This window comes from Eptatretus burgeri, chromosome 4 (assembly GCF_056783735.1).
Source record: "Eptatretus burgeri isolate ZD-2024b chromosome 4, Ebu_testis_v1, whole genome shotgun sequence".
In the NCBI taxonomy this organism is placed as follows: domain Eukaryota; kingdom Metazoa; phylum Chordata; class Myxini; order Myxiniformes; family Myxinidae; genus Eptatretus; species Eptatretus burgeri.
In genome coordinates, this window is record NC_140964.1 from 9,232,549 (window position 1) to 9,245,048 (window position 12,500).

Below are 12,500 nucleotides of genomic sequence, written 5' to 3' on the forward strand. Positions count from 1 at the left end.
TAGATGTTGAATGTATCCTCCTCTCTCCCCTCTTCTCTCCCTTCACTGGCTCTCTCCTTTCACTTCACCCCTCCTTTCTCGTCTCCTTTTTTTTTGCTTATTTTGTTGGCCTTGGAGTTGATTTCAAGTACTTTGTCTTCCCATTTATTTTGAGTTTAAGTTTATTTTGTGTACTCAGTGCACGGGGATGGGCTTTTCATTTCGGGATGCTTTTTAGTTCTTATTTTTCTGTTCAGACTTCCGAACTCAAAATTAATTTCAGCTCAATACTTTGTTTAAACATGAATCGACCACATTTTACAGTGGGAAGGTCCATGATTCGTCGAGACTTGAGGTTTTCCTAACTTGGAAAGATTCCACAAAATAAGCATAACGACATACTGATGTGGAGGACAATGAAGGTCCAGGAGTGGTGGGTGGAGCATCTGTCAATTAGCCTGGTGGGTGCAGTGGTGGTTCCTTGGCAACACGATTGGCCGATGGCCAATCACACCTCTATGTGTATGGTTAATGGTGCAAGGAAGGATTTCGGGATGGTTCCACATCATAATTTATTGTGACTATTTTGACCGTGCTTGCATAGATTTTGGCAAACTATCCCTACATCCTCTCAGATGGACCTGGTGTTGGCTTCATGGGTAAAGTGGTTGGCTTATAGATCTTTGGGTCTTGAATTCAATCTCCAATTTGGCTGTTGAATTAACACAAAATGGGGTTGACTCAGCCTATCATCCTTCCAAAGTTGGCAAAATGAGTACCAGTATGCTGGAAGCAGGTGCATTACATCAGCAGCACAGCTGTACCCCCAGAAAATGATGCAGCCAAGCTTTTACACTTGTATCATGATTCTGTGACCCCAGATTCAAATATCATGTGTTTTATTAATTTACTTTTAAACACAAGACCAAGAAGACATGCATGCAAGAGATCTGTATTTGGTTTGCTGATTGAATGACATAATGTATGTGCTGTTGAATTTGAGAAAACCTTTGATTTTAAATCATGAAAATGCTTTTATCCCCCAATGGCACGTTTAGAAATGGAAGTTGAGCAAACAGAGACGTTGGCTTTTCTGCACACACCTTATGAAAACTCATCTTTGTTTCAAAAAGTCCATCAAAAACCCTCCAGGACTCGTAAGGTGGGATGTTTTTCACTTGCATTTCATAAATCGATGTGTGAATTATTCGGCACGTTTTTCTCCACTCCATCATCAATCTTTTAATACTTTTTTTGGTATACATAGTCAAGGCTTGTGGAAGAGATAGAACACAGAATGAATCAGGATGCAACATCACAAAAGGAACAGCAGAAGGAGAAGTTCGAAATACCAACAGCAGGGAAAAGTGAGAAAAAAATACAGGAAACAATGTGGGGCAAGGGAAAACGCAAGGGGAGAACAGCTCTCTTGAGGACCTGGATGAAAGAATAAGATCAAAGAGAATGTGAAAGTTGGTTCCAAAAATGGAAAAAAAGAGAGGTAAATGAGTGGAGGTGAGCAGTAATTCTGGATTTTGACAGTTTCCAAAAGAGGGAGTTTCACAAGGTCCACAAGGTGGAGCTTGTGTGTCCTGTAGATACTTGGAGAGTGGGTGACAAAACACAGAGAGGGCAGAGGGTCCAAGACCAGAAAGGAGGTGGAAGAAGACAGAGACCACCGACCTGTCGGCGATGCCGAAGTGAGAGGTCCATCGACTCAGCTTCATTGCAAGAGATTCCAATGATCTTGAAAGCCTTGGTTGAAATGGCATCAAGTTGAGCAAGGTAAGAGGCAGGGGTGCCTGCCCAGAGGATAGAGTCTTGGAGGTGGATAGGAGTTCAGGTGTGCTGAGGAAGGACTTTGTTTGACAGAGTATGCCCAGTCAGGAGCTGGCTTTGGAGGCCAACTTTCAAATGTGGTTTGCCCACGAAAGCCCTTGACTGAAACCCAGGAGTTTGAATGACTGAAGTTCTTTGAGAAGGTTGTTGAGAAAGTAGATGGGATAGTTTGCAGTACAGTCCTTTTGGAGAGAGAGACAGAGAGACAGAGAAGGGTATGTATATATATATATATATATATATATATATATATATATATATATATATATATATATATATATATATATATATATATATATATATATATATATATATGGATGTGGAGATATAGAAATACAGAGACATAGAGATGGAGATATATATTGTGCCATTTTGAATGAGGGAATGGATTGAGGGGGAGCATATTCAAGAGACAGACTTGACAAGGCACCACCATGTTTTGGAGGTGCGAGCTTTTTACCTTAATTTTACTTGTCGTCTGCCTCCATTTTCCATCTAACACCTCCTTCTCTCTTCCTTAGATGATCAACTCAAACTACCGCCTTTTGCATCTTTGGCCCCGACCTTTGATAACGGCTGATGCTCTCTGTACCAGTGCAGTTTGGAAAAGCACGACCTTCAGAGCTCGGTGAGGTGTTGAGAAATTGAAGTTGTTGTTTTGATAAGTTGTGTTTTTTGTTTATACATTGATTTGGATAAACCGAATGTTGCTATCTCAGGTGGTAATGAGTGTAACTCATTTAATTTGGTTAAACAGGCACATTAGAGATAAAATACAGTGAATTCAGAGGTGACCAGACAGGATCCCAAATCATGAACTCAACTACCATTTTTCGGAAGACAACTTTAAGCTGGCAATTCTATCTGTGAGCGTGCACTTCAAAATGTTACTGATCCTACATCATGAATTGAAAAGGGCCATTGTGTACCAGAAAACTGCCTTTTGGTTCTTTAGCCACGGGTTCACATAACTGGTGTGCAGGTACTCATGTGATGTAAAAAAAATCCATTCGTACTTCAAAGATGCGAAGAAAGGTCAAAAGTGTAACTTCCACAACAGACGCTTTTTGATGGAAGGTTTTCTCAGCTCATCGAGCCTCTCAGTAAGATTCTTCCATGATTATGCTGATAATAATTGATATTCTGTGATTTCAAAATTTACATTTACAAAATTAAGTCTGTTAAGAAAAACAACCTAATTTATGCGATATTTTAAGTTTCTAACTTATGAGATTAAAAAACAAATATATCGAAGGAGAACTCGTGAGTGAAAAGGAATATGAGGAGGTTCAGGAGTGTCTGGAACGGAAACGAGCGGCTTGCGAGTGTCTCGTCTCGAGCGTTCTGAGAGAGAGCACTCACGCTTACAGAGGAGTAAGATACATACAAAGCTGAGAGGCGCTGGTACTAATTGGAGAATATAATGAAAAAACATTGTGTTAACCCCTGAAAACAGCATTACTTCTTTGAGATTTTTATAATCTCAGTAACAGAATATAAATTCCCTTGCAAGGAAATTATGGAGGAGGTCTGGAGGCCATCAAGCCTGTGCAATGTTTGCCGACCTATGGTTGTTTGTCCATGCTCCATCACTTTTAAACTGTTGAGCGTCAAGCAAGGAATCAGCACGTACCTTTTTTTGAAGACTGTTATATTGACTGAGTTGGCTGAGGACAGAGTATTGAGGACAGACAGAGAGGTGAAGGAGTATTGTGATCAAGGCAGGGCAGAAGCTTGGGGCCATCGGACGTCACCCCTTATATTGGAAAGAGGAGAACAACAAGCTCGGACTCAACTGGGTTTTGATCCACCAACCTCCCAGACTCAGCACATGCTCTTTCCAATATAACACCGAGTCTGGTGGGTCTGTGTCTGGCAACAGCAGGACCTGCAATTTCAATCAAATCAAAGCTGATTGACCCTCCCTTTGGAGAGGTACTCACTTATTGTCATTTTGATGGTGTTGACACAGGTTGATTGTGAAGTCCTCAAAATAAACTAATTTAAAATTAAACCGTGTAAGATATGCCTCTCCTTGGAATGCAAGTGAATACACAGTGCGGAGAGGTACATGGTGACCCCTTTAAAAATACACCTTCACATTATGTATTTTGTGTCTGTCTTTGTGTCATCCAGGTTTGTTTACTCGAAAACATTAAATGGAGTAACAGGCGAAAAATGTTCCTGGGACAACAACAGAATTGGATCCAAGTTCAACTTAAAGGTAACACTTTTCAAATACAACTCAAGGTTTTTATTTTTTACTCTTGAAAAGAAAATCTCATTTATTAAATAATTTTCGGTGAAGAAGGTGGTTGGGGGAAGTGGTAAGGTGGTGGTTGGGGAAAAAGAGCAGTGATGATTGGGAGATACTGGTGGTGATGGTTGTGGGAAAGGGGAGGTATTGGTTGTGTGTTTGGGTGAAGGTCATCAGCCATCGTCATGTGGATGGTTGCAGTGATCAGGGTTATGGATAGGTACCCCAGAATTTGGCTCTGAAGAAAGAGACAAAAACATTTTAACAACAAAAATTAGCAAACATTGCATACCCTCATCCAAACTTGTTTTGTGTGGTTTTATAGTACATACTTTATCGACATACTCACGTTCTCATTGTACATACTTTACAGATGTACTAACGTTCTCATTGTACATACTTTATAGATGTACTCACGTTCTCATTGTACATACTTTAAAGATATACTCTCACGTTCTCGTTGTACATACTTCATCGAAGTACTCACATTCTACTTGTCCATACTTTATTGACGTACTCACATTCTAAATTTACATACTTTATCGACGTACTCACATTCTAATTGAACATACTTTCTGGAGGTACTCACATTCCAATTGTACATATTTTATAGACTTACTCACATTTTAATTGTACATACTTTACCGACGCACTGACATTCTAGTTTTACAGTGCATACTTTGTTGACATACTCACACTCTCATTGTTCAGTCCATACTTTATCAACATACTCACTTTATAGACGTACTCACATTCTAATTCCACACACTTTCTGGACATATTCACATTCTAATTGTGCAGTACATACTTTGTAGACATGCTCACATTCTGTTTTGCACAGTGCATACTTTATGGAGGGACTCGGTTGACAAAAGTGAAGCATACTCCTTGCTACCACAAGGTGGTGTTTTCAGCCTTTGTTGACACGTTCTGTGTGGACAAACAAACAAACAAACAGACCAACGGACCCAAATGCCGTATTCTCTCCTTTGGCGAGGGTAAATGTTGATAATTTAAGGAGTGTTTCTCTCTGCGGTCCCTCAAAGTTCCTGTTGGGTTTCCAACTACTTTGCAGGACAGCTTTTATTTGCCGAGTCTTTTAAAAGGTAAATCTTGGTCTTTTAAGCCCGAAATTTAAGCTCATCAAGCAGTAAATTTGAAATGTCGGTTTTCTTTCATTGGTCATCCTTTGTTTGGAGGCTAATGTGATGGGATGGGAAGGAATCTTCTCCTTAAATATAGTCAGGCTGGTTATCAACCAATCCTCACTGCACACCTCATGTTTCTTCGCATTCGACCAACACGTCTGCTCCACTTGATTCATCGAAGATTTATTGGAAGAAAAGTGCCAATCAAAAGACTGCATTGGAGAATTAAAGAGTACCAAATTAAACATTTTAAGTGGGTTCCCAAAGGGGTTCAGTTTAAATGAGAATTGCAGACAAACCAAGAAGCAGTGGTGATGGAGGGTTCCATGAATATTGGCAGGATTGCACAGGCTTGATGGTCCTAATGCCTTCTCTGACATTGAAGGTCCTTATGTGATTATTTGTGTGAAAGTCAATCTCCAGAGGTGCAGCTGCTTTATCATGTTGTTGGTTTCGATATTGTCATGCAAGTTGGGTCATATCCAGGACTCCCGTGACCATGGAGAGCATAAGTTATTTTGAGGATGGATTTTGGTACTTTGGGGTATTTGGAAAAAAATGAGCTCCTCTGCCCCTCCCAAAAGTGTGGGCTCACTCCACCAGAGGGCAAAATCCAAAATGGCCACTGGTGGCCATCTTGGAAATTGCACAATTACATCACTCTTGAGTAAAATAACTTGCAGACATGAAATAAGTATTTTTTTTACTAATTCAATGACTAGTGGCCCATTCCAGTGGTTATTCTTTCATTTCGTGGTCATCTTCAATGTGAAATCCAAGATGGCCACCAACAGCCATATTGAATATATGAATATTTCACATCTTCCAAACCAGTAAAGGTAGGAAGACGATAAAGGTATTGTTTTCAAGTAATTATATGGCGGGAAATTCATTCCAGGTGTAACTTGTCGACTTGGAGGTCATCTTCACTCTGAAATCCAAAATGGCCACCAGTGGCCATCTTGGAAATTTTAAAAAGAAATACATAAATCTTGAGTAAATCAACATACAGGCATGAATTATGAAGTATCTTTTTGACTACAAATTAATTCCAGGTGTTACTTGCCCATTTTGAGGTCATCATCAGACCTGAAAATATGATCTAGGTTGTTTCTAACTCATTTTTATGGTCATTTTTGCAGCTCATTCATCATTCAGCTCACTCCTTTCATCATTAATCTTATTGTTGGTGATGTACTTGAGCCAGCAGCGATGATGGTATCGTATCTCAGCTGCAAATGGGTCAGGTGTGGCGTCAATCAGTGTGAGAATGCGATCTCTCATGTCCATGTCGTCGAGTAACACTGTATGCTGTTTAACCACGTTCCAAGCCTTTTCTTGATTTCGAAGATACAAAGTATTTAATTTCTGTCCAGGATGCTTTTTGTCTTGTGGACGCATGCACCAAACACATAAGCTTTTATCATGTAGATGCCCTATACTCGAACGTAGACGTTTCGGTGAAGGAGCTGGAAGGGGATCAGCAGCAGCAGATTTTGGGGTCTCGGACGCAGACGTAGATTCACTGCACACACAGGAAAAAAAAACAACAAGGTATTGAGTTCATGTGTGGTGGTAACAACGAGCAAACACAAAATCATTTAAGGAAATCCAAACCCAATAAAACAGCAGGGTTGATCAAAGAGGCAAATGCAGACACAGCAAATGAAGTTCAATTGTCAAAATTTTGCACCTCCAATAATGCATAAAAATGCGCAAGTGTAAAGAAAACTTGAAACCAACAAACTCAACGAAATAAAATAGTGAGCTGGAACTAGTGTGAAGAAATAAGCAGGAACTGTTCTCCAAGCACAAATAGCAGAAAAGGTCAGGGCAAAACAAGGCCAACGCAGTATTTAAAGACTGCCTGTAGAACTGCAACTGTCGGGGTTACCTGCTTTGTTCACGATATGCAGATTTTCGCTTTTCACTTGCTGGAGCTTTCTCTTGCTTGAAATAGACAGGTAACATTCCTTGTGCATGTAAAGACCTTTGTGTCCCTTTTCCCAGTTGACACTCTCATACACCATGCCAAACCTATCTAGCCCCCTCCAATTAGCTGCTTTTTCATGCAAGCTTTGCCACTTTCCACTGGAAATCCCATCAAATGAGTCTTCCTGATCAATATGATCACCACATTGCAACACACATTGAGGAGGAGGGTTGCTACTTTTGCTACTGGTTGATTCTTCAGACATGTTAGTCTGAACTCAGTTAATTCTGTTACTCAACAGTTGGGATGCGATGTGATGACTGATCAGTTGTAGTGGCAGTCGGTAGTCTTTTGCTAGCAGAAATCCAATGATCCTGTGACAAAATAAACAGCATAATTACAATAATAGTAAAAAGCTACAAAATTTCGGAAGGTGGGACATATTCAAATATTCAATATGGCCGTTGGCAGCGATCTTGAATTTCATGTTAAAGATTACCGCAAAATGAAAAAATAACCACTGAAATGGAATCCTAGTCATTAAATTAGTAAAAAGAAACGACACTTATTTCATGTCTGTAAGTTATTTTACTCGAGTTAGGTAATTGTGTAATTTCCAAGATGGCCGCCAGTGGCCATTTTGGATTTTGCCCTCTGGTGGAGTAAGCGCACACTTTTGGGAGGGGCATAGGAGCTCATTTTTTTCGAAATACCCCAAAGCACCAAAATCCATCCTCAAACGAACTTATGCTCTCCATGGTCACGGGAGTCCTGGTTATGACCCGACGATGCCTTGGTGGGAATGGTTTGCAACACAATACACCCCAAAAAGCAAAAACCACAACAAAACAGATCCCAAAATGGGCTTGTGTAACGTTTTGTGTCATATCTTCTCCACTAACCTCAGAAACTGCTTTGGGAGAACCACGTAACGAGTGGAAAAAATAGTGAGGAAGCAGCAACAACAGCAAGTAAGTACAGTGCCTCCTTTTTTGCTGGTTGACATTTATATTCCTGTGTTTCTGTATCTTTATATTATTATTTTTACTTCTGTGTGTGTCCGTGTGTTTACGATTGCATTTTTGTTATATATATATATATATATATATATATATATATATATATATATATATATATATATATATATATATATATATATATATACATATACATACACATATATATATATATATATATATATATATATATATATATATATATATATATATACATATACATACACATATATATATATATATATATATATATATATATATATATATATATATATATATATATATATATATATATATGTACAACAGCCAAAGGGCGGAGGAGCTCCTTGTGAGCCAACGGCCATCCATATCTAGTGCCCAACTGTGTCTGCGGACGTCCTCCTGCAGTTGGGTTACTTTTTTAATTTTTTATTAGGAGGTTGGTGGCAGGATTTGCACTCCAGCCACTGTAAAACCCTTCATTCCGCAAAACACACAAACGCAAAAAAATCTGAAAACCCACTCCGTGGGAGTACCTCCTGTGCAGCTTCCCTTCGCAGGGCAGCTCACCGTATGACGGGATTGGGGCAAAGCCTTCGGGACCCCCAATCTTTGATGAAAGGAGGGAAACCACGGGGTAACCTCCCTGGGTCAGATTGCGGGAGAGTGTGTCGGGGTGGTGCTGAGGTGTCGTCCACCACACAGCGGTCTCCTTGGGTTAACCTGAGGCAGTCCCTTCGGGTGGGTGCCTGGAATGTCCTATCCCTAAGAGAGGATGATCACCTGTCTCTGTTATCATCTGAGCTCAAGCGTTTGGACATCGGTATTGCAGCACTCTCTGAGGTTCGGAGACGGGATTGCGGCGAGATAATGGTGGGTGGTTACACCTACGATTGGTCTGGTCGCTCTGATGGTTACCATACTCAAGGAGTTGCTGTCGCTGTGTCCAATAAGCTGACCCCAATGATAATTGAGGTAACACCGGTCAACGAGCGCATTATGAGACTAAGGATTCGTCACTCCTTAGGTGTCATTTCCCTGGTCTCTGTCTATGCTCCGACTGAGGCGAGTGACCTCACCGTGAAGGACACATTTTACTCCACGCTCGAGTCTGTGGTTGATCAGTGCCCCAGACGAGATACACTTCTTGTCTTGGGGGATTTCAATGCATCGACTGGAACTGATTGGGATGGTTATGAGACGTGTGTTGGTCCCCATGGGTTAGGAACTATGAATCAGAATAGCACTAAGTTCCTTGACTTTGCAAGAAGTCACGGACTTAGGCTGGCCGGTTCATGGTTTCAGCGCCCACAAGCTCATCGCTGTACTTGGTAGTCCAACGCTGGCGGTGTGGCAAAGGAGATTGACCATGTCCTCGTTGACGGTCGCTGGAGGATGATCCAGAACTGCAGGGTCTACTGGAGTGCTCAGTTCCTCAATACTGACCACCGGCTTGTTGTAGCAACTCTAAAGCTGCACCTTAAATCCTGGAGAATGGTACCATCCCAGCCTCGGCTGGATGTTGGCAAGCTCAAGGATGAGAGAGTAGCTGAGGAGTTTGCGAACAGGCTGAGTGGACATTTGGGGTGTCTGGGTGCTTTGGGGGGTCCTGAAGAGTTATGGATTACCTTCAAGACCACCGTCCTTGATGTTGCCGGTGGTTGTCTTGGAACTCATCGCAGGGCAAAGAAGAATTTTGTCTCTCAAGGGACACTGGATACCATTGACCAGAGTCGCAGGGCCAGGCTGAATGGCAGAGCTGAACTGCTCAGGGAGCTGAGGCGTAAAACTGTACGTGCACTAAGGGTGGACAAGGAGGCCTATGTGCGAAGAATCTGTGAGGGGGTTGAGCATCACCTGTGGACAGGTGATTCTCGTCCCGCTTTCAGGGGAATTCGCGCATTGCGTTCATCCAAGCCCATCCCTCGGAGCACTGCAGTTAGAGCAGAGAGTGGTAGGCTCTTAACAGAGGAGTCTGAAGTGAAGGCCCGCTGGGCCGGTTACTTTGAGCGGTTGTACCAGGCTGATCCACCAGCTGTCGAGTTGGACGTCAATGGTGTTACAATCCCTGTTGCTGACCCTCCAATCAATTGTGGTCCACCTTCGATTGTGGAAACACGGGCTGCGGTGAACCGGTTGAAACAGGGTAAAGCTCCAGGGATCTGTGGCATCCATGCTGAACTTCTCAAGGCTGGTGGAAATGCTGCACTCGTGTCGTTGCATGCAGTTTTGTGCTCTGCCTGGAACACAGGCATCATCCCAACTGATTGGAAGTGGGGCCTTGTTGTCCCTCTCTGGAAAGGGAAGGGTGATCGCCAAGACTGCAACAACGACCGAGGGGTGACGCTGCTCTCAGTGCCGGGCAAGGTCTTTGCTCGGATAATTCTTGATAGGGTTCGCCACCATCTGCTTGAGCACCACCGTCCAGAGCAGTCAGGCTTTACACCAAAGAGGTCAACGATTGACCGTACCCTTGCTCTTCGTGTTCTCACCGAACGCAGACGAGAGTTTCGGCAGGGGCTGCTTGCAGCCTATGTTGATCTCTGAAAAGCGTTCGATTCAGTGAATCGGGATGCCCTCTGGAGGATTCTTGGTCTTCGTTGCATGCCACCAAAACTGATCGATCTGATGTCTGAACTCCACTCTGGTACTGAGAGTGCTGTGAAGTGTGGTGGTACCATCTCTGACTTATTTCCAGTTGTTACTGGAGTTCATCAGGGGTGTGTACTGGCCCCCACACCTTTCAGCACTTGTGTGGACTGGATTTTAGGGAGGATGTCACAAAGATTAAGCTGCGGTGCATCGTTTAGGAATGTCAAGATCTCGGACCTTGATTTCGCAGATGATGCAGTCATCTTTGCGGAGACTTTAGATATCCTTTTGGGAGCCGTCGAGGTGCTGAATGAGGAGTCGGAGCCGCTGGGATTACGGGTTTCTTGGGTCAAAACTAAGATCCAGGCTTTCAATGACATCTTGGATGCTGCTGTCCTGTCTGTGCCTGTTTGTGGTCAGAATGTTGAGCTCGTGGAGAGATTCACTTTCCTTGGCAGTGATATTCATGTCTCTGCTGGCTGTGAGTCAGAGGTCAATAGACGTCTGGGTCGGGCCTGGGGAGTCATGGATTCACTGGATCATGGGGTGTGGCGCTGCCGTTACCTGTGCGGGAGGATGAAAGTCCGAGTCTTCAGGTCCTTGGTGCTTCCAGTCTTGCTCTATGGATGCGAGACTTGGACTCTGACCAAGGATCTGAGACGGAGACTTAATTCCTTTGGTACCAGGTCTCTTCGGAGAATCCTTGGCTATCGCTGGTCAGATTTTGTGTCCAACGAGCGGTTGCTGAGAGAGACTCGGATGAGATTTGTTACCTGCATAGTCCGTGAGCGTCAGTTGCGGCTGTATGGACATGTGGCTCGTTTTCCTGACGCTGATCCTGCTCACAAGATTCTCTCAGCGAGGGAGTCTCGTGAGTGGAAGTGGCCAATGGGGCGACCACGTGCCTCGTAGTTGCAGCAGGTTGACCGGCATCTCAAGGAGATGGGGATGGGCCTGGCATCTGCCTGGGGGAAGGCCAGACTGAGGCCCCTGGAGTACCGGCGGAAAGTGGACGCAGCGACGCGCTGTTCTGGCACATGCTCCCATACCTGACCTGATATATATATATATATGTATATATGGATACATACATATATGGATACACGCACGAGCTAAGATGGAGGGTTTCCAGAAACTAACTGAGGGAGGGGAGGGTGAGTGAGGCAATGTATCCAGCCAACATCAGCTGTTATAACAAACACATTTTCATGCTGTTCAGTGTGAAAATTAAATCGCAGTATTACTGACGCACTCGAATTGTGTAATTCCAAACACTAGTGAACGTAAATGAAAAAGTGGTGTAAAGGACAGGCACGCATTATTCCAAAAACGGGCAAACAGAACATACGTAAAAGGTGAGGTGACTGTTCATGTTCATATATATATATATATATATATATATATATATATATATATATATATATATATATATATATATATATATATATATATATATATATATATATTTCTAATCAGACACACCTCCTGACGTATGGTGAGCATCACCGGGAATTTTGTCTCACACGGTAAAACCGCATAATCCACAAAGAACAACTGTCTGTCTGCCACACAGACGATTATTCCCGCGAATGCAAACCATTCAACCAGAAGGTACGTGATGTGATCGGCGGGTAAAGCAAAATGTGTGGAGTGTGACGAACAATCCCTGATCTCCATTGGACATAGTCCTCCACCTACATAGGTGTAGTGCTATGTTTATGTCGGTGTCGGACTATGTACACAAAGGTACTCAAAAA

The 12,500-nt window shown here is 42.7% G+C and overlaps 1 protein-coding gene across 1 annotated transcript in view; it reads left to right on the forward strand.

Moving 5' to 3' along the window:
* Window positions 1-12,500, forward strand: part of LOC147027443 (uncharacterized) — a 123,837-nt gene that overhangs the window by 101,332 nt on the left and 10,005 nt on the right. Inside the window, exons 14-17 of the mRNA XM_085876861.1 lie at window positions 1,038-1,141; window positions 2,340-2,446; window positions 3,955-4,042; window positions 8,064-8,127. Of these exons, the coding sequence (XP_085732987.1) occupies window positions 1,038-1,141; window positions 2,340-2,446; window positions 3,955-4,042; window positions 8,064-8,127 (363 nt within the window). The remainder of the gene's footprint in view (window positions 1-1,037; window positions 1,142-2,339; window positions 2,447-3,954; window positions 4,043-8,063; window positions 8,128-12,500) is intronic.